General features: G+C 33.3%; 1 protein-coding gene across 4 annotated transcripts in view; it reads right to left on the bottom strand.

Annotated features, from left to right (window-relative positions):
- EXOC1 (exocyst complex component 1) overlaps positions 1-23,785 on the bottom strand; it is a 45,308-nt gene that overhangs the window by 1,679 nt on the left and 19,844 nt on the right. For 2 of the 4 annotated variants that reach the window (XM_006198142.4, XM_031688141.2), the window contains exons 9-18: positions 21,429-21,578; positions 16,618-16,723; positions 12,304-12,348; positions 11,341-11,504; positions 10,649-10,756; positions 9,402-9,478; positions 8,648-8,876; positions 5,329-5,512; positions 3,000-3,199; positions 653-847 (exon numbers count right to left, since the gene is read on the bottom strand). In XM_006198142.4, coding sequence (XP_006198204.1) covers positions 653-847; positions 3,000-3,199; positions 5,329-5,512; positions 8,648-8,876; positions 9,402-9,478; positions 10,649-10,756; positions 11,341-11,504; positions 12,304-12,348; positions 16,618-16,723; positions 21,429-21,578 — 1,458 coding nt within the window. The remainder of the gene's footprint in view (positions 1-652; positions 848-2,999; positions 3,200-5,328; positions 5,513-8,647; positions 8,877-9,401; positions 9,479-10,648; positions 10,757-11,340; positions 11,505-12,303; positions 12,349-16,617; positions 16,724-21,428; positions 21,579-23,785) is intronic. The other 2 variants (XM_006198143.4, XM_031688150.2) reach the window with 1 other exon arrangement.

Consider the following 23,785-nt stretch of genomic DNA (forward strand, 5'->3'; position numbering starts at 1 on the left):
ATGTTAAAATCAGAATTATTCTCACTCATCCTTTCAGTATGGCTTATGAAATATAATGGCTTGATTTGTGGTTTAAATCTGGTCTACCATCCACTAGCTATGGGATCATGGTCACATACTTCACCTCTCTGAGCTCTGATTTTCTCATGTATAAAATGGCTATGATAATAATAGTAATGCCCACTATACAGGAGAGGTATTATTTCCTTTTTTTCAAATAAAGAAACTGAGGCTCAGAGAAGTTAAGTAACTTGCCCTAAATCATGCAGCTTTATCTGGAGCCAGATTATGAACCCATTTCTAACGTCAACCCCCATGCTCGGAATCACTCCACTGTACTAATATGCCATTCCATTTCCTTTCTACCCTCAAAACTGAAACAAAACAAAAAAGCAATGAAAAAACCCCATCCCCAAGCAAAAGAAAACCAACTTAAGACCTCAAAACAAAAAAATTAAATAAATAAGAATAGCCATATAAACTTATATAAATATTCCTTTCTTCCTCACAATTCATAATTTGGTCCATACTTTATGGAATTTTCCTCCTGTACTAAAATTAGAAAATGTGTAGCATTTCAGAGGAATATTTTGGAGAAAAAGATATATATAACGATGTGCAATTTAGGATGATAAAAAGAACTAAAGCATACCTGAAGTAAATTCTCCTCTTCACATAAATGTTTATCAACCTTCTTGTAAAGGTTATCAAGACCTTTTTTCACTTCTTTTCCAGGATATTCTTTAATAACTTTTCGGAGTTCTTGTTTGTTAAATGCAAGTTGATAACTTACTTCCTCCTCTCTTATACCCTGTGCTACTCGAGCTTCAACGCCTTCAAAGAAATGCTTCAAGAAAATGAAAAGAAAGAATGGCTAAGAACTGCTTTAATTATCACTTACATCTTTTAAAAAGTCTGATTATAAAATAGTATATTTTCACTGTGTAAAAATTAGACAATGTGTGAAAATATAAAGAATAGAATAATCACCTATTACATACCACTATGGGATAACCACTGTTAACATTTAAGATTTCCTTCTAGTCTTTTGATGTGTGAGTACATAAATGAGATTATAATTTTGTATATTTTCCATTTAATATTTTGTTTTTTCCAAAGTATAAATTTTAATGGCTGCATAATATTCTATCCAATAACTGAACTACAATTTGTTTATTCATCCCCCCAGTATTAGGTATTTAATATTTTTCACTTTTTCCTTGGAGTTAGCTGAATCTACTCATTAAAAAAAAATCTATTATAAACACAGTTGTCATAAATAACTTTCATACGTAAGTATTTACCCACATTACTGATTACTTTGCAGCATAAATTTCTAGGGTTATAATTCTTCAATTGAGGAGTATAATTTAAAGTATTCAGAAGATTCTTCATATACACAAATTGCTTCCCAGAAAAGTTCAATCAATTTTATTTCTGTCAACAGTACATGAGACTGTGACCTTAGCATACTATCACCAGCATTATCACAATTGAAAAAAATCTCTGCTATTTTGAAAAGTGAAAAAAGTTTATCTGTCACTGTATTTTGAAATGTTTTGGCTATAAATGAAGTTAATCTGCTTTTCATATGCTTTGTAGTACAATCAGAACCATCATGTATTTACATACCATGATTTTGGTGCTTTTCTTATTGAGTTTAAAAAGATCTTCTATATCAAATATGCTGACTGTTATACTGTTACAAATATTCTTCTTGGGCTGTCTTTTAGTATTATTGACTTTTTTACATGTATATTGATTGGCAAGTCTTTATTTGAGCATCACACAATACGATTTAATACTGACAAGCCAGATCCCCTCTCATTACTTTTCTCTAAAATTTTCTTAGCAATTATCATTTATTTATTCTTCATTTAATTATTAACTTTTTGATAGTAATGTTTTGGACAAGACTATTCCTGGTGCTTTTAAAATTTTGTTTCTACAAAGACTTTTAACTGGTTATTATAATATATAGGAAGTAAGTTGCTTTTGATCTATTTATTTTGAACCCCTACCACTTTACTAGACAAAATAATTTCAACATATTATATACAGTTAATTATAATCTTGACTCTCCTTTCAAAATCTTTTATGTTTCAGGTTTGATTGCATTGGCTAGAGATTCCATAACAGTGTCAAATAATAAAGGATCTATCAATGTTTCTGTTTTAAATTTGCTTTCAAAGGAAATGCTTCTATGGTGCAGTTAAGTATCATGCAGGCTTTAGGTCTGAGACTGACCTTTTACCCTAGGGAATATCTGGCTATTCTTAAGTTTTATAAAGAACTGGTTCTGCATTTGATTAAATGTCTTTTAACTATTTCCTTGAACTGTTGAAAACATATATATAATTTTTATTTGACTCTAATTTCAAGTTAAAAACTTATGAAAGATACTAATCACATTGTGGGCAAAGTTAGTTAGAAGGGTCCATTTAATCTTCTACTATGTTGCAAACTTCTCTAAAATGATCATTTCTCACTTTTAATAATCAGACATACACCGAGGAAAGACTCAAGTCAAGAAAGGAAGGGAAAGAAAAAGGCAATGAATAAAGTAGTTTTTGGTCTTCTTTTTATCTTAATAAAGCTTTCAAAATCTTCATCTGAACTAGGGATAAAGGTTAACCATTTATGAGGTAAGAAATGGAAGAGTCTGGTATAATGGAAAAGCCTGAATCTAAATCTGAGTTCATCCCCTAGCTTTGCTACTTGCCAGCTATTGTAACTTTTATTCCCTTTAAGTTTCTTCATTTGTAAAATGGGGATAGTATCATCTTACCCCACATCATTGCTTAAAATAATTAAAAGAAATAATGTATATGAAACATCTAGCAGTGTCTTGGCACATTGGCAGCGCCAGGATCTGAGGCCCTCCTTCCTTATTCTCCTGCATCAACACATGAGCAAATTTAAAGTGAGTGTCTATTGTGTTATTCAACTGTACACAGGTTCAAAACCAGGAAAAACATACTGAATGAAAATACACTTACATTTAGTTTTTCAAGAGGCTGTCCTAAAGAGTATATGACATAAGACTGAAGGTGATCTGTGTATTTTTGTTTGGCTTCTTTTTTTTCAGCTTCTAGACATGAGATTTTCAAACGAGAAAGTGTTGCAAAAATATGGTGAAAGTTTTCCATCATCACTACATCCCTGGGGGTCTTCTGGCTTTCGTTTGCTACTTTCTCCACTAAAGTGAAAATGGAAAACATATAACAACATCCTGATGTAAGTATGACCATAGTTAACTATAAAAATTTACATGATTTTTTTTAAATTTGTAAGTTTAAGAAGTAAATACACTGCTGGATTTAATAAGATAAAATATATTGTATTGAAGGATCTTCACATTCACCTAAACCTAATAAAAAATATTCTAAAATAGTCCCATATATATGGAAACATAGCAGAGAATAAAGGCGGCTTTTCAAATCAGTGGGGAAATGATGAATCACTCAAAATGTGTTAGGACAGCTAGCTGGTCCCTTTGAATACACTAAATTTGGATTTCTATTTCATATCTTTCAACCAAACAAATTCTAAATTGCTCAAGTACTTAAAATGTAAAAAACAAATACAATCATAAGTACTAAGAAAAATAAAGCTAATTAGAGAAATAATTTTATGATAGTATGACCTTTCTAAGAATGGCTCTAAACTTAGAAGTCATAAAGAGAAAGATGAATAAATTTGACATAAAATTTGAAAGCTCGTCTACACCGGAAATTGACACAACATTGTAAACTGACTATAACTCAGTTAAAAAAAAAATTGAAAGCTCTTTCATGGTAAAACATACCATAAACAAAACTGATTTATAACCTATTAGGCTGACAAAGAATAAAAAGATTGGTAATACCTAGTAATACTGGGCATTAGTGACAAACTATAAAAAGACTGCTAATACCTAGTAATATTGGGTATTGGTGTAGATGTGACAGAAACTTTCACCAACTGCTCACAGCACTAAACTAGTATAACCTTTCTGTGTGGCAATTTAGCAAAAGCCTTGACATATACATAAACCTTTTGATTTAGTAATTCCATTTCTAATAACCAACCCTAAGGAAATTATTGGACATGTATACAAAAATATATAAAGGGAACTAGTAACAAACTAAATGCCTATTAATAAAATATCTGGTAAATAAATACTGATAAACAGGATAATATGCAATCATTACAAATGATTATAGTTCCTATATTGATAGGTAAGGAAAGACACTAGAATTATAGAGTCTAGCAGATTCCAAAACAGTGTATAAAGTATGATAAAAATTTTTATATTAGAGAATACACACACACACACACAACATGCACATGTATACCAGGGAAAGAGATATATTAAAAAGTTTGAAAGGATAAAAACTGAATATTATCTCTGCATGATGAGATTACAAATGATCTTTATTTTCTTCTTGATTTTTATAATCAATTTGCTGATTTTTGGGGGTGTGTAATGAGCATGAATTATTTACTATCAGACAAAGCAAAGCTACTTTGAATTTTAAAAGAAATATCAACTATATAAACATCCAATCATATGATTTATTAATCTTTCCCCTATACCTGTTTCCACTGAAAATGTTACATGTAACTGGTGAGATAATTCCATTTTCTGTCAATTTCTTTTAGCTTTAAAAATTCCTGAATAGATGCAATCAGATCATTTATTTCAAATTAGATGAACATCTACAGTTTCTGTAATTTAACTGTGTGATCTGGCACAGGAATTATAGTATTTTAGCATTAATCTCCCTCATATGACAGATACGAAAACTGAGGTCTAAGGAAGTAAGTTGATTTGCTTAAGGTTACACAGACATCACTGCCTATCATGTCCAGAAGGCTCTCTCTAAAATGTAAATGTAATCTGGGAGTCATTTTTTGTGTTTAAAAATATGAATTTCACAACAAGTTCATGCTGTATAGTGCAGGGGACTATATTAGATATCTTGTAGTAACTTATGGTGAAAAAGAATATGAAAATGAGTATATGTATGTTCATGTATGACTGAAGCACTGTGCTGTACACCAGAAATTGACACTTTGTAAACTGACTGTACTTCAATAAAAATATACATAAAAAAAATTTCAATTTTACAGAGTGATAGACCCTTATGAACCCTAAAATATAAGTGGTTCCTTATGAATAGGAATGGATTTTATGTAAATTTTTCAAATTTAAGAAATCTTTAATTTCAGAAAACTCAAAAAAGTATATAGAATATGGAAAATAATGAACATATCTGTCCCCCAACTTCTCAGTTACCAGAAACAACCAACCAAAAAGTTCTTTAGAATGTAACAAAGGCTTACCATTAACAAACACTCCTCTGATGAGTTTAGTGTATGCTTTATCTAGATCTCCACGACGCTCAGCATTTTTAAAGATTGATTCTGCGAGTCCGGCAAATTCTTCAAATTCAGCTACAAATGGAAGAATTCCTACTTTACTCTTCTTTGAGATCTTTACTTCTTCCATTTGCCTTATTTGGTTACTCTAAGGTTAGGAAGAAAGCAAGGGAGAGAAACACCTATAAAAGTTACAAACAACATATAATTAAAAGCAAATGTATATATCATAGAGGCAAGACATAATTTAGTACCTAGAACATTTTGGAATATCAGTATTTAAAGATGAATAACAGTAGGGATAACTAAGAAAAACTATTTCTATAGGTTAAAAACTATATATATTTTATTTAAGAAAATTAGAGAAAAAACTAAATTACTTAAAACAAAATTCAATCAAAGCTTGTGAACCTCTCAAGTCTTTGTTCAAAGTAAAAGCAACCAATAAACATTTCTATCACTTATGAAAGATAAGTATGCAGTGATTCCTCATTTGGGGGCAGAGCAGATAACAGAGTATACGCAGGATCTCTCCAGATTATTTCTGGTTCGTGGCCAGATGGTCAAGTTTGAGAACCACAGTCATTTCCAAATCTCATCAACCTAAATTTGTTTGGTTAGAGAAGTTCTATTATTTTGGGGGTATAAGAACAGTGAAAGAGAATAGGCATTTCTACTACGGATTTGCATTATATAGTTTTCCATGTATCTATTAGTTACTTAGTATAAATCTGTTAAGCAAAGTGCTTGTGTATGATGGTGATGAAGTACAAAAGGGATGTTTCATACAGACAGAATCTAGACATTTGGGTTCAAAATGATCCATGGGTTCAATTATGGTTCTGTGTATTTCATGGGATCTAGGTATAGTCACAGTAAGAATTACATTGCCAAATACTATTGGATCATTTTAAACTCTTACCTAAAATTTCACTGTGTTGCGATTTTGGGAGTATAACCTGAAAACCATGATATGTGGATTAGACAAGTAACTGTTCTTTATTCAACATAGTATTGGAACTCCTAGCTACAACAATCAGACAAGGAAAAGAAATAAAAGGAACCTAAATTGGAAAAGAAGAAGTAAAGCTTTCATTATTTGCAGATGACATGATACTATATATAGAAAATCCTAAAGATACCACCAAAAAAACTGTTAAGAACTAACAGATGAATTCAGCAAAGTTGGAGGTAACAAATTTAATACACAGAAATCTGTTGTGGAACTATTAGAAAGAGAAATTAAGAAACAAGCCCATTTACAGTTCTAACAAAAAGAATAAAATACCATGAAATAAATCTAACCAAGAATGTAAAAGACTTGTACTCTGGAAACTATAGGACACCGGTGAAAGACACTGAAGACAACACAAACAAATGGAAAGATAAACTGAGCTCATCAACTGGAAGAATTAATATTGTCAACATGACCACACTGCCCAAGGCAGTGCAATCCCTGTTAAAATACCAATGGTGTTTTTCACAGAACTAGAAATGTACTGGACTGCAGAGTGCAGCTTAGGGGTACTTAACGTGTCAGTTACTTTCTAACTTTAGCTTTAGTTCGTGCTAGGCTAACCTTCTAAGCCCTTGTTCCTTTGAGCATGTTCACCAGATGAAAGCGCCGAACTCAGGTGCTGTCTGCTCCATTTTCTGCAGTTAACTGACACTCATGCTTTTGGCTCAGTACACACACACCCATTCATTACCTTTTCAAGGTATGCCCTAGGTCCTGATCTTGTCCCATATAACAAGTGTTAAAACATGTAACACTTACTGAGCACACAAAATCTACCAGACGCCATGAGAGGACATGAGTTAAAATAAAAAACAGAGTGAGAACAGGCAGCAGAAGGAACCATCCTTCTCCCTTTAGTCACAAAAGGTAGATCTTTTAGAAAGACATGCAATTTAGGAGAAAATATAAGTTTATACCTTTGTTTAGGTTAGTATTACTTCATTTCTTCACTTCCCACTCAAGAGAAACATGAACATTCTTTAATAAACTATTATTAATTACTACTATTACCATCATCACCACTACCACCACGACCATTACAAGCTATCAGCTGGTAAGCTCTTATTCTGGGCAGGCTATGTGCTCAGCCTTCGATTTGAACCCATGTCTACACTCCTCTGACCATCCTATGCTTTTGACAATTATGTTCCATCGGGTTGAGAGGTATTACAGAAAGTTACATTTTACTGAGAAGCAACACAACCTTCATATTCTGTAAATGTATAGCGTCCTTATGATTTAGCGTTTCAGCTGTGTTACATGGGACTCACTATCTTAGCCTTGGTAGTTCTTCCTTTTCCTTTCTACTATCAGCTTGCAATCAGACCTTCCAAATTTATCACCACCTCTAGAGAAGGCAGGGTAAGAAAGAGGATAAGCCTTAAATGATCAAATTCCATAATATTTTAATAACCAAGTGAAATCATTTGGTGAGGGAGGAGGATTAACAAGTCTGTTGAGGTGACATTTAAGTTTCTACAGTGGACACAGACCACTTTTAAACTTTCAGAAACTCAGTAAATATTTTTTAAAAGTATAAAAAATGATATGAATTTTAATTGTCCTTCATATTTTTACTCTTCTCCCATCAGTCTATGGCTAGTCAACAGCTGGATTTAACTTAGAGGTTACGTTATAGAAAAATTCAGGTAACTACCCACTTACACATACTAAATATATTAATAAAATAAAACTTTTCTTTAGAAGCTGGCCCAGCCCAGTTCATACCTACAAGCTTACTAAAACCTAACAGAAAAAATAAAGTTGTTAATGATTTTTTTTTTCCTATTAGGAGGGGGAAAATGATGATTGTCAAAAGTTCTTAAAAGAACAATTTATTCTTAAAGCAGTATGATAATTAACACTCTTAAACTAATAAAACAAATAATTAAACACTCAATTAAAATAATCTAAATATTAATTTTCTTACTAGAGTATATTAAAAAATAAAAATAATAAATTCAAGTGATAGTTTCACCTTTTATAACATCTATGGTCACTAATCAGTCAATTATCTCTTAAGCAGCTGCTGCTTCTATGCCACCTACCCTAGAATTTGCCAAGATTCACAGTGTAGATGGGAAACTAGCTGGCACAGCACCATCCAACTAACTCTGTTCATATATACTGTAGCCAACACCTGCTTCAAGGCTTTGGGGATGTGAGCAGTAGATTCCCCAGTGAAAAGCTGGAAATCTCTTGGTTCAAATATATTTTTTTTGCAATGGTTAGAATGTCAACTTATTAAAAAAAAAACGAACTTACAATACACTTGTCAAAGTTCCTTTTGACAGTCACCAAAACATTTCCCAATGTAGTACTTAGAAAAGAAGCAGGGTCCACATTTTGTGCAGTCCATACATGATGACTCATTTTGACTAGCATGTAAAGAGAGTTAAAGCTATCAATTTTGTCTCCTAATGCAATTAGGTTGTTCAGTTCTGGCTCAATGCAGCGAAATATTTTAATCATCATTTGGCGGATCATATCTTTCCTGTTCAGAAAACATACAAAATACAGAAGAGTTATTACAAGCTTCAGGTGTATTCATCTTTAACTTTAATCCCTTAGGTATACTCGAAATGACTAAAATTTGATATTTCAACTAACACTGACCAAATATGATGAACTAATTATTCTACAGTGGTTTCCAATATAAACTTTTTTTGAAGTTAAGTTCACTTAAAATAACTTTGTCATTTGTACGGCTGGCTGGGTCCTGAAATGTGCTTTGTGATTTCTGAGAAATACATTGCAATTCAAATGCTGCTTCCTAGCAGCAAACATCAAAATTGATTGCATTTTTATTATTATAGAGTGAAGAAGAGCCCAAGAGCCATAAACAGGACCAATTTTAATTCAGTAAGACGTTTACTAAGACACTGCGCACACTGGTCAGTGCTCTGAGTGCTGTCAGTCACGGAGAGTCATCTGGACTCTTCACTGAGCACCACTCCTTTCTGCTCAACTTCAAGTTTATTTTTTTCAAAATAAACAATAGATAGTAACAAACACATACTCAGATGAAACAGGCAGTGGTGTGCCAGAATTATGTTGCCGTGATGATGTTCCTCCATCAAGGTCCTCTGCTTCAGTCTGCAAAAATTATTCAGGTGCTTTACATGATAAAACACCAACAACATAACTAGTTTAAATAGCAAAAGCCTGCTCAGCCTTAAAATTCCTAGGAGAGAATATATCATAAGAAATAATGGCCTTTAAAAGGAATATTACTGATGAAACTATATAATTCAGTATGCTATTTAAGAATATTCAGGGAAAGCTTTGTTCTCAGATTTTATCCGAGAATTACTGTGGCACGAGAAGTCGTGTTTGTGAGTGTGCATGTGAGGGGAAAGGGGGAAAGGGAAGGTAGAGGAGGCTCAGAGAGGTCACAGGAATGGGAGGGCAGCTCAACAAAAAATCAAAAACATCTAGAGACAACTTTCAAAAGAGAATTTTAAAAATTAAAGAAATGTATTGATCACTCCAATAAAACTTTGGCATTAAAAAATGCTATCACAAGTTCTTACAGAAGCTAACAAGTAAACAAATTCACTACCGGTACAACAACAAATCTCCAACCATTTGAAATAATTAATTTCTCATTCATTTAAGAATGGCTTTTTATATGTTGGTTCTCTTTTTTAAGATGATCTGAATTTAAAATTCACCTGATTTGCACTGTGCTTTTAAGTTCTTCAAAAGTCTGTCAAATCTCTCATTTTATTTTCTTCTATTTATGCCACAAGAGAGCATGACAAACAGGCATTATTATACCAATTGTACACATGAGGAAAAACAGGGATTAAATAATTGGTTTAAGGTCTCATAGCTAGTTAATAACAAAACCATAAGAATGATTTAGATATGAGGTCTCACCATTTTTTTTTTACTTTCTCATTTTTTTTAAGATCACAGTACACACTCAAACACCTTTTTCATTTTTTTAATTCTATTTTTTCTTGATTACTAAAATACTAAAATTATTTTTTTAAAGTGTTTTTTTTAAAAGGTAAGTTTAGACATTTTCCCCTCTCACTAATTTAGAGAATATTTAGGTCTAAGACAGTCTAAGATACTAGATTAGATGCCCAAACTCAGTCACTGTTTTCATCATCTTGGTTGACAAAAATTATTTAAAAAATCATTACACTGGGAATTCTTTCTTTTTCTGTTTTGATACTGAAATTGTGGCAACATATTAATTAGGCTAATCATGCTGCAGATCATAAATACTAGCCAATAAATAAACGTGAGCCATACCATAGTTCCAGGCATACTTTGATGTTGCTGTAGTTTGAAAAATTTACTTATGAAATCCTGTTCTGCCAGACACAGGGGCTCCAGTTCACTCAGTACCTGTTCAAAGATCTGAAGAAAACCAAAATGATCCTACAAAGAACTGAACCAAAATGCTTAAAATAATATTTCACATTTAATTACTTTTCTGCAGGGATGATGGATGCTCTATCTATAATCTCAATAGAATCCCCCAAACACTTGCAAGATTGACAGGACAATGCAGTATTAATGAGGCATAACACATTTAGGGCCAGAACATAGCTAAAACAAAACTTACAATTATTCACTTGAAATCTGGAAAGAGGAACACAGAGATAAACTTTTTAAACTTGCTTAATGCATTGCAGAGAACAGGTTAGCTTCATAAAAGCTATTTCATCTTTATCCTGTAGTTGCTCAAATGACTTAGATTTACAATGTAAGCACTATGATTCATAACAAATTTTAATAACGCCTTTATGTCACTTAACCGATAAATCACATTTCAGTTGCCATTTGACCAGTATTTTTTTCAGATTCAGAACTGGAAAGTAAGACATGGTTAATGAAAAGAGCCAACAGAGCCCAAATCTTTGAACACAATTAAAGCAATAACAAACTGATGCTAGAAAACTAGTATTCATGCTTAAGAAGAACTTATTATTTTATTTTACCTTATCAAATTTGGTTCTGTCAGCAACATCGAGATCAGAGGCAGACATGTTTCCCATATCCAACAAGGAAGATGACTGAGATCTGCGATTCCCTGAACTCTGAACACTGAGTTTATTTAGGCTAGAAGTAGATCCAGTTAATTTCCCGGAACTTCCATGAAGACCTAAGAAATAATAAAACTTTGAAAGTTGCGACCTTCATGAATAAAGGACCCATAGCATAAATCAGGGCCATCTCTACTGTCTTGGCTTCCGGGGCCCATACTAGTCAGGGCACAAGTCTACCACATGGGACAGGTTGCAGACTGTCCTCCATCAATAACATTTGTGTCCTACTACCGAGCATGTTGTATAAAGTAGTGAAACTATACAGAATCACAGAATAGGACCAAAAGGGATCTTAAAGATCACAGTATGCCCTGCCCAGTCTCATCATAAATATTACACTGCCTGATGATATCTCTAGACTATCGTAGATGGGGATTTCCTTCCCACTCAAAAGACATGAATCTGAATTAAATGTAAACAATAGATATCTTGTTATTCTCCTTGAATATTTCTCAGCTAACCTGATTATTTGCTGATGGTCAGAAGGGACAAATCATATAATAAATGATAAAAAGATGTAAGAACAATTAAAGACAAACTTTGGTTTCATTATACATAATCTGACCATATCTATAAGAATTTTTATAGTTTCTAAACACAGCCTGAAAACAAAAGTATAATGGTTAAGACTTTTCACAAGTTTCTGCCTACTCACCATGTATTTTTAACTATGTTACATATTTCTTGGATGTAGTCATACTACTACCACCATGCTGGTTTTCTTTCACCAATACCTGGCAACTCAGAGCAATCAATATTTTTGGTGTAACTTTTTTCAAGACAAGTAACTAGTTTCTAGACATTAAACAAACATGCATTGAGAATAATACCTGCTAATACACTAAGCATACTCACTCTCTGTTTCCTGTTTGACAGCACTTTCTTTTCGAGGCAGTGTAGCTGTGATGGATTAGGTTGCAAGCATCAAAGACAAAGACAAGTTAATAAACTGCAATTTGCACATACCATGCACAAGAGGAAGTTAAAGCTCTAGTTTAAAAGACACATGCAAAGAACCATGAGCATCAAGTAACGAGAGATGTAACATATGTTTAGTCGGTCAGCTATTGTTTGAAAAATTATATGAGAGAAAAAACTTTACTAGTCTTTTAATGTACTATTTTACTCAAATATTCAGATAAAAATATCTACAAATATAAACCTCTCCCATACTTTTAAATGATTTTTTAAAGTTTATGAAGCTGATGTACTTAAATTTAAAGACTATATTATAGTTCAAGTAAATAATTTAATACAGTGAAAATTTATTAGAATGAATTTATAGATTTGGACATTAAATATATCAATAATCGTGTATTCACTGAAGGCTCCTGAAAGGAATCTCCACTGTACTAAATAATTTTATATACCATCTGATAAAAAATTATATGAGTGGGGCTTTAAAAATCATTTTAGGGTATCAAGCTAAACTACTCAGTAACTTTGGTTTTGTGACCACCTAAAATGAAAGGTGTACATCAAAACACTAATTACCCTAGATGCAAGGGTAAAGCCGAGGGAAAAGATTTAATACAGGAACTGGAGCTCTGTCACAGTCATCTGGTGTTTCTTTTACCTAAAACCTCTCTCTATCTAATATTAACTAGATCAACTGTAGAAATCATCTTGTGAAAAATTCTAAACCCAAAATTACCCAAATTAGAAGTTAATGTGAAAGGCAAAGAAATTATAGAATGAAACAGAAAATTAAAGAATATAACTATAATCTAGAAATACTTAAGAAATAGAAAACAATGTGTCAAGCGTCACTATCCCTGTCAAACTTTGATGCAGAAGCCCAAGCATAAACTGCCAACTTGTCAAACAAGAGACATGTGTATCTTTCCAGCCTTGGCTACCTGAAGCTCCAGGGAATATGAAATGATGAAGTTGGACATGAAAGTGGAAAGAAGGGAGGATGTGCTGGAGCTACTGGGGGGGCCAACCTGAACAGTACCTTCCGGTGGCCTGAAGGTGTCATGTACTAAGTTCACCAGGTTCAGAGCAAAGCCGAATGCTTCATATACAGTTCTTCAGCAGTCAGTAAAGAATACAGAGGTACTAGGAGTGCTCTATTTGGGTCTCATACAGAGTCTATACTGTTTATCAGCAACAAACAACAATACACAGGTAAACTTTTAAATGTCTTTAAATAATCCCCGCTAGACTATAAGCTTGAGGAGAGGAGGGTCTTTGCTCATTGCTGCATTCTCAGTTCCTAGCAATGTCTCTTATGTAATGGGCAATTATTAAATATTTATTGAATGAATCTTCCAGCCAGGACTGAATTCAGTCTTGTGCCCAAGATTCCTTTTGGAATCAACCGGATTTCTTAGTTTAGTGGAGAATAGAATGAACAAATGATTTTGGCATATTTTTAAGATTTTGGAATGTTAAATATGGGGAACGCAGTAATTATGTAAATGAATATGTAAATAGACTAAAATAATGTATGTGGGGGAGGAGGTGGTAGAGTGCATGCTTAGCATGTCCTGGGTTCAATCCCCAGTACTTCCATTAAAAAATAATAAAATAAAAAATAAATAAATAAATAAAATAAAATAATAAAATAAAATAAAATGAAATAAAATAATGTGTGTGTCTACCTCAGCCATGGAAAGAAAAAAAGTGGGCAATTTAAAAAATAATTACTAAATTTCCTTTGCCTGCCACTTCATTAACTACACCTGTAGAACACAAAGGGAAAACAAAACACCAGAGTGTCAATCTTGGGGGTTAAATTCCACATCTCAGAGGCTATCAAAGTAAACCTACTGATCAAAAAAGACAAAGACCTATATAAAGACCTTATCACAAAGAAAAGATACTGGCACTTTAACATTATTTTGAATTATTTGAACTAAGTCAATGTTAGAGATTTAATCAAATGGTTCAAAAGAAGAGTATTCTCCTGAATCTCTAAGGCTATACTGACTATACAATTTCCTTTTGTAAAATACATTCAATCTGATTTTCTATTCTTATTAGTATCTACGACTCAGTATTTTTAGATCAAGTTAAAAAATAAAGTTAAATTTTATTCAGAATTACTTAATTTTGATTCATTGAAAAGCTATCTTTCTAAAATTTCAGGTTTCTCTTTTAATTATAATTACTATTAAAAACTGATTTAAACATAATTTAAATCACTGAAAAGATAGTTTTAAAAAATTTACATTCTACCTTATTTAAAGAATTTTTAAGTCATTTGTATTTAACTTAAAATTTATTTTTTAAATGTTGACTAACAAGTTAGATCTTCAAAGATTAAAAAAAAATTTTTAGCCCCTGAATCCTGTTTATTAAATTAGTTTTTCTTCTCTTGTAACTGATATCAAAGTAACAGAAATTATAATTTTTTGGTACCATTAAGTGTCACAAACTATTCTCCTATTCCTTATTATTGAATAGATACATAGAAGAGATGCAATTTTAACACTGTTTTATAACTACAAAAGTACCTTCTAAACTTGTATGATGTCAATTACAAATTTTTTAACAAGATATTTAAGAACTTCTCAACGGACAAGAAAAAAGAAAATTAACATTTCAGGTTAATGTAATGGTTGCATTAAGATACTATTGTTGTTGATTTAAGTTATATCTTTATTATGTCATTTATCTCAATGAGAATCTTGGGCTTGATAAACTTATTATGATACTGGGATTAATGACCGCCTAAGGAGATACTTTTAGAAAGATTTCCTTTTACCTTCAGTTTTCACTGTAGAAGAGATCTCTCAAAATAAAATGGCTCACTAACAAGTGGCGACAAATATACTAAATGAAAACATTAAACATGTAACTGTATTAATAATATGCTGTTTACTTAAAAAAAAAGTGTAACATATCCACAGAGAAACATTAACAAGGATATAAACACACTGCTGTTTAAGAACAATTAACCTTTAGGATGAGTTAGCATTTCTGTTTCCAAAAGCCTATTGTCCCAAGATTCTTATCAGTATCTTTACCCAAGTGTAATATATTTGTACACAGATTCAAATCATTTCAAAGGTCTGGACTAGTATAATCAAGACATTAGTGTTGCATTATAAAAAAACAACCACAAACCAGTGAATCACAAAATAATTACCCACTAAAGATAGTCTTCTTTGTCCTAAAGAAAAGAATGGAGAGATGAGCTATGAATTTCAATACTATTTTCTGATTACCGAAGTTGCTTAGGGCATAGGCTCCTTTCAACAAGCAAATGCTAAACTCATGGTTCTAAAGGGGAGCTATGCAGACACATGAGTACACACTGTAGCCATTTAAGGCCAGGTTTTGACTTGAAGAGGCACAGAACTCCATCCAAAAGGAAGTCCAGAGATGGGTACATGCAAGAGCAGAATGTGGCCTCGGCAAATCACTTCCTTGCAACTTGATACTTTCACTGGTTATCCTTTCAAATCATGTTTTTGTCTATTTAACATATGAAGGAGTGACAAAAAGTAACATGTTTCAAAAATATCTCTTTGGAAAAATAAGGTATAATCACAGGAGAAATTTTGGTGACATTTTTATAGCCCCTTGGCAGGGAAGAAAAGACTTACATTATAAACTTTCTTTTCAATTCAAAATAGCCAGTGAGAAGTAAGAAGCCAGGAATCACTTTCACTTCCCTGTGGAGAGCAATGACTTAAGAGATCAGACTTGCCCCCAACTGTTATGAAAGGTCTTTTAGGAAGTCAGAAGCTGAACTCTCAACATGTGTCTCTTAGCCTAATATTTTTTCCGCTAGACTGCACTTCATTTTCTGGCCAACTGCTTCTCCTATGAATACATATAGTTGTCCCTTGGTATCCATGTGGGACTGGATCCGGGACCTGCTGCGGATATCAAAATCCGTGGATGCTCAAGTCCCACAGCTGGCCCTCCATATCTATGGGCTGCATGTCTGCAGATATGAGGCTGACTATACTATTAGTCATAGTAAATAAACAATTGTCAGATTCAATTCTGCAGAATTTTAATTAGTAAAAAACATATTTACAGATACAAACATTTGTTCTATGAAATACCTATAAATCAAACAATGCATTAGATTTATTCTTTAACCCTACTGTATCTCCTTCTACCTTGCCTAAAAAGTTTAAAAATTATCTGTCATAAATAAAACCATTTTTAATAGAATAGAAAGCAGTGGACTGAAGTGCCTACGCTTACCAAACTTCTTGCTTTCTTTAGTCGTGCCAGTCATCTTGATCTTTGCAACTTCAAAGAAGTCTTTAATTTCTCTCTCATAGAGTCGTGATAAATAATCCATGTAATTCTTAAAAATACAAGTAACATGTACTTATTAATAAAACAAATATAACAATTTCCATTTTTCAATCCCCCCAAATCCTTTGTGCTTGTTTTGAATTCTGTGGTCTTCAAGTTTGATGCATTTCATAGGATATAAAAAGAAGGCTATTTTCTGTCTTTTAAAAAACTGAACTGGCATTACAACATTAACAATTTATAAAAATACGAAGTTGAACATATCATACTTGTATTTTCATTTTTATGTATTACCTTTCATATATTTTGAATATAGCTGTAATCGTACTGTATAGGGTATTTGATTCATAGCAATTACACTTCTCCAGTCTCACACTTTAATGACTGCACAGTATTATGCTTTGCTGATGAGCTACAATTTAGTAAATCAATCTCCTAACAGGCCACATAAGTGGTTTCAATGTTTTGCTATGATAGATAATGTTACAATAAGATTTTCATCTCCAGTGGATTATTTCCTTAGGATAATTTCCTAAGGATGGAATTACGGTGCCGAAGAATATGGGAATCTTTATAACCCTTCCTCTATACCTCCATGCTGCTTTAAAAACAATTATACCAACAGACAGTGTCAATGGCAATGAAGAACATTCAATTTTACTGTACCCTGCCAGCAAGGGGTATTACATTACCCCAAATAGGTTATTTTCAATAAGAAATGAATTAGTACACTGTAGAGTTTTCAAAATTAAATAATTTATTTTTAAAAAGGCAAATTTAACTTATTCTAGTTCAAATGAAAACATCTATTATTTAACATACAAAGTCATTTCTTCATATTTTCTTATTGTCATATAAAAATATTTTATGCCCTCAGGAGATACTCTTCAACAGTGGGAGACCATGTATTCTTCTAAATCCTAAGTTAAATGCCATAGAGTTTCACTAAATTTAAGTAAATCTACAGCAGAAAACTTGTACCTAGCTATTCTTTCAAATTTATCATGGAATCTAAGCTTCAACTTCCTTTATTATTTCAAATTAACATACCTAGTTTTGGAGCACGTTTGCTTTGCTTTAAACATCAGACACATCTTTCAAAGGTATGTATTATTTAAATTTCGTATACTGACTTACAGTTTACCACTGATTTATTTAGATATTTTGTAGATAAAACCTTACAAAACAGTTTTTGGATGAAACATAATATAAATTCCACTTTTTTCAACTTGCAGGTCATATACATTTCCCACACAGTGTCTGTAAGAAAAGTTAGTCAAATGGGAAATTCTTTCCTATAATCTTTTTGTAACTTTAAAAGCAAATATAAATTAAAATATACCCTAAAATTAGTCCTATTTCACTGGGGTATCTCACTTTTTGTTTTTTCAAGTTTAAATTCTCATAAAAATAATGATCACTGCAAATCAGTACATGACTGACAAATGGGAAATTACCTTCATACAATTTGTAAAATCTTCACTAGTGGCTTCTTCTCAAATCACTCAGAAAAGACGGCATTCCAATATTCAAATTGTTTAAAGTGCACCTTACTACCCAAGCAATTTAAACAGTTTCAAAACAGCTATTTTGATACATAGAAAACAGTGATTTGAGCAGACTACTGAAAATCACCCTCTTTTTCAACGCACCTCAAATGAATGAGTATCCTTCCCCCAGGTCCTCAACAGAACTAATCGGTGGGGCAGGGGGAAAGGCCACAGACAGGTGTGACCATGGGCGCATTAGAAAAATGTCTCTCACTATGAGTACTATTCTCCTTAGCTCCTTGTACACAGCACCTAACTTAAAATTTAACTATTATGAGTTTAGATATTGTTATCTCAGGCAGTGTTGTCAATTTTATTTTCTGCTGACTATAGAATCTTACAGGTAACTCCATGTTTTACTTTCTCTTTACACTAAAAGGAAATTCCACAAATGTAGAACTGAGGAGAGAAGATGTCTGAGTAATCTTCAAGACTGACTGTCAACCTCAGGAGGTTACTAGGAGAGGAGAGCTCATTTCCTACCTAAGCATGGATGGACCATCTCTGTTATTAATTGCCCTACATGCATAATAGCTGGGGAGGAGGGATTCTGGGCAGCTGAGCTCCTTACATGAAGGCATCTATTTTTCCTAGGCTCTAATTCTGTATACCAAAAATCAGGGCTTTGCTTAGATTCAGCCATAAGAAAAGTTGGGGCAGGGCCTGGTGAATCTCATCCCTAAAAAATTTAAAACAGGCTTTTCCTGGTCCTGCCAGAAAGTGTGAGCTGTGTACAACTAACCAAGTGCAAAGAGTATCTGGATTTAATTATTATTTCTTAAGAAAGAAACACTGGTTTGTCTATTTTCTTCTTTCATTCCTTTCTTCCTTGCTCCTTTTTAACAAAATTCCTGTTTCCGAAAACACTTCAGGAATCCAATAAGATTATGAAGCATAAAATATATGGTCTGTCAAAAGTTCAAACACAAGATCAAGTAACATTCCTGAGAAAAAAGTCAGTTACATTAAAAAAATCAATAATGAAATCAATTTCATTAATACTGTCAATTGAAAATATACTGTGAGCACAGAATGATTCCATAATTTGCCAGACTGGCTATCATCTTGTTTCTTCACCTTAAATTATAATCATGAATACTACATTATATATAAAGATAGGGCAATAATACTGAGAACAAAATCAAGCAAAAAGCTTATTGATTATTTTACTTATCTGAATATTCACCAGGGGACAAAGCACTTGTTGGCACAAAACTCTTAAGAAGATATAATAATGTTTAATTATTCAAAATAATAATCCTCCTAAAACTTCAAAAGGCAAAGATTCCAGTAATGTAAATATTTTTCTTTATGCTACCTCCAAACCAGAATTCTGCTGAATGAAAACCAAAGCAAACACGGCAAAATATGACACAACAGTAGGAGTGCTGAACCCATGGGTTCCTGCTACCATGGTCATTTATTAAATCTAAGTCAGGCTGTGTTATTCCCCTACCCAAAGCCCACCATTACCCTCTCTCCCCATCTCCTGCAAGCAGAAGTCAAATCCTTACAGCGGTGCACAGTCCCGTCCAGACCTGCCTGGCCCCACCCCTCCTTTGGTTTCCCCGCTGCCTGTCCCATCCTGTCCCTGGCTGCTGTGCTCCAACCACACTGGCCTCCTCAGGCACCCCAGGCTGCTCTCGTCTTGGGGTCCTTGCATTGTGCCTGGAAAGCTGTCTTCTGGAAATTCTGTATGTTCACCCTTCATTATTTTTAAAATCTGTGCTCAAATGTCATTTTCTCATGACACCTTCTTTGACCATCCTTTTTGAAACTGTGACATTCCCCAAGTCCTGGCCTTTCCTGCTTTATGTCTCCAGAGCCCTCAGCAGCACCTTCCAACAGATGATATAACTGACTTTTGTGTCAATCTTTGTCCACTGGAATACGCACTCTGAACAGCTAAGTGCTCCCGTTTCCCTCAGTGCTGGATCTCTAGTGCTTACACAGTGTCAGCACGTAACAGGTGCTCAATTCATTTGCTGAGTGAATACATGAAGGACTCTTATCCTCCCCAACTGCTGATACTGAGTCAGTGGTACAGATCAATGCTCTTTTCATCCCCAAGCCTGACAAGTTTGGCATCATTCTGTCCCTTGTCTTTGGATTCTCTCTTTTGGTTTATATTTTCTATTTCCACAATCATCTTCCTGGCTCAAGATTTCATTTCATTTCAACTATTACATTAGGTTCATAATTCCACGCATCCAATCTTTTCCCATGTCTGAAGCATGCTGTTAGGTCTCATGGCTCAGATTCTTTAACCTAAATTCTCCTTTCAGAATACGGAATTTCTGTTTCAGTCAGGGTTGCCTCCTCATAGTCCTGGAAAAGGGCCTATTTTCCCACTTTTGTCTGCACATCCTGCTTCTTGTCCCTGGAATTCCTTCCCTCTTACTTTGGCTTATTTAATCCCACTCATTACTTAAAAGTTAATTCAAATCCAATGATTTCCATGAAGTTTTCCCCCATGGCTTCAAGTCATGCATTTCCCATCTCTAAATGGCCACATATTTAAACGCATTTCCAGTTTAGCACTTCATTTTTTGCTAATTGTTTTAAGTATAATTGTTCTTCCCAGTCAGACTTAAAACTCTTTGGAAGTAGGGTCTTGTAGGGAGCCATTTCTTAGTCTTACATATGACAGTGAGTATAAAATAGGCCCGCAATGAAAATTTGGTGTTTGACAAAGAGATGTACCATGATACAAGATGTACCATGATAATCAAGTTTTCCCAACTAGTTTGTCCCAGAATAGGAAACAGAAATACCCATGTTTTTGTGTGCCTGGAACAGGGGAATGCTTGCTTAATAAAGAGGCACATTGCACTCACTTAAAAGAACAGATTATAAATTTTTAGATGGCAGATAAATACCTCACTTACAGCATCTTCATACTCCCTAGTTTCTATATTGCACATAAAGAAACTCAGGAAATAACTATAGCATTTAACTAAACTGAATGATGTTTCAGCATGGCCTAATACTATATTTATTGAAGTTTAAAATGTAGCTCTTCTCCATCCAAGAAAATAATATAAATGTTCTCCCTGGCTAATAAGCACTTAGAAATTCAATTATTCTCTGTTTTGCTAAGAATATACAGTATCTCAAATGGCATTTGGGGAACTGAACATATGACCTCTTGATTCTAAAAGATTGTGCTTTATACTCAGTGAGTACCTGACATCAAATCCATACCTTTGTTAGTCCCTCATATTTTCCATAATCGGTGCTCTTTAGCCACTCCATCAGCTTGGCATATCGGAGCAAGTCTCTATGAAATGGATGATGATTAGGTAAAGTCAGTTCAACAGAGTGTTGAGCAAGAGTTGAACTCTGATCATGACCCTAGAGAGAGTAAATAAGTAAATAAATAGATATCACTGACAGTATAAAGGAACATTGCTGTAACGAAAAATTATAAGCAAGGATCAAATACCGCCAAGCAAAACCAACAGAACACAGAAAAATAAGAACCAAGCACTTGTCTTCTTTCGTCATCTTGTGTATATCAACTGAACATCACTACCATAAAATAGTCATAAACACACAAGAACGGCTCTCCGATAAATCAACTGTTCATTTTGTCTCCTGAAGGAATAGAGAATGAATGTTCTAATCAAGCTTGCCCCTCCTACAACATATCACTTTACAATTTACTAAACAAATAAATATCATGATACAAACCGTATTAAGAAACACACCAAAGAGGGAAGTCATTCAAAACAGTCTATTCCCATTATGGTATTTCCATTCGCGTTGACAATGTTTAAAACAACAGATGAAAATATGTATGATATAGACTTTCTGAACTAGGAAGGACTACAGAAGACTATAACCTGGGCTTTCTGGATAACCCCTAATAATAATCTAATTAAAAATTTTCCATTAATTTGTTAAATGAGTAACTTTAATCCTTGACATGACTTAATACATAAATTAGTAAGTTTTCAAATAGCCTGAGATAATGATGCATCCTGACTTTTGTTTTAGAGAATACAGACTTGGTTGATCATCTAATCCAATAACCTTACTTTCTAGAAGAACAAACTAAAACTCAAAGAGTTAAGTGATTTGCTCAGGTCACACAGGAGGAATCATCAGGTCTCTAAGAACAAAAAGAGGGAAAAGGGCAGAGAACAGTTATTCTTTCAAGACAAATCTTTCAATAAACAACCAAAAGAATTTTTAAAAGGACATACTCCTTTGGCAAATATTTCTCAATTTTATTAGCCTTAATTTGACTGTCTGCTTTCAATATCAGAATCCTAATTAGTGTAACTGGTCTGATTCTCCCAGGTGAATATCTTTCTAGATACATGAATCCCCAGTAAATGTACAAATTATAGGGAAGAGTCTCATTTCAGTGGAAGCTGGGCATGGAAGATCTAAAAGAGCCCAAAGATTCTAGCCAATTGTTAAAAACATTACTTTCCTATTATGTTACAGTAAGAAATGAATGTTAAATAAAAATGCATTTCTAGTTTCATTAAGATAATGGAAGTATTACTATAAATTGCACCACAGAGAGCATGCTCTGGGTCAGCGAGTGATTCCCAAATGTGAAGACGTTCTCACTGGCCTCCAGCAATAAGAAAACAAGAAAGGATGGGAGCCAGTTTCTCATAAAGGTACATGCATTAATTTCGAAAGTCTGAAATTATATTCTTCCTTTTCTTTTAGTGCCAAATGTCATTTAAAAAAAATAAAAAGATAGTGAAAGTAGATGGTTGCTTTTTTTTTTAAAGGTTTTTACTTGGTAAAATAAATTGGTGACTTGGTCAGTCTCTAAATTTTATTTAATCTTATTGATGTGTGAATTTTATAAAGATTGGGAATTAATGCTCTTAAATCACTGTTATGTTGTGATCATTAGGTTATTTCCACTGGATTCCTCCATACAGTAGTTATAATATTATGGTATCTAAACATTTGCTGTAAACTGCATTGCATAAATGCTGTTCAAGTCTTGTCTTAATCCATCATACCCTATCTGACTAATTAAATCCTCAGTAAGCTCACTTTTGATTAAACCTCTTTAGCACTTATACATACGTGTACAATGTATATGTGGTTATACAATTAGCAATTCAATATACAAGCATATCTCATTTTGTTGAGCTTTGCTTTATTGTGTTTTGCAGATACAGCAATTTTTTTTTTTTTTTTTTTTTTTACAAATTGAAGTTTTGTAGCAACTGTGTGTCAAACAAGTCTACTGGCACCATTTTTCTAACAGCATTTGCTCACAGCATGTCTCTGTGTCACATTTTGGGAATTCCTACAATATTTCAAACTTTTTCATTATTATTATATTTGTTATGGTGATCTTTGATATTACTATTGTAATCGTTTTTGGGTACCACGAACCGTGCCCATATAAGATGGTGAACTTAATTGATAAATATGTGTGTTCTGACTGCTCTACTCACCAGCTGTTTCCATTTCCCTCCCTCTCCTCGGGCCTCCCTACTCCCTGAGACAAAACAATAAAAGTAGGTCCGTTAATATACTGATAATGGCCTCTAAGTGTTCAAGTGAAAGGAAGAGTCACA

The sequence above is a fragment of the Vicugna pacos genome, chromosome 2, assembly GCF_048564905.1.
Source record: "Vicugna pacos chromosome 2, VicPac4, whole genome shotgun sequence".
Classification (NCBI taxonomy): domain Eukaryota; kingdom Metazoa; phylum Chordata; class Mammalia; order Artiodactyla; family Camelidae; genus Vicugna; species Vicugna pacos.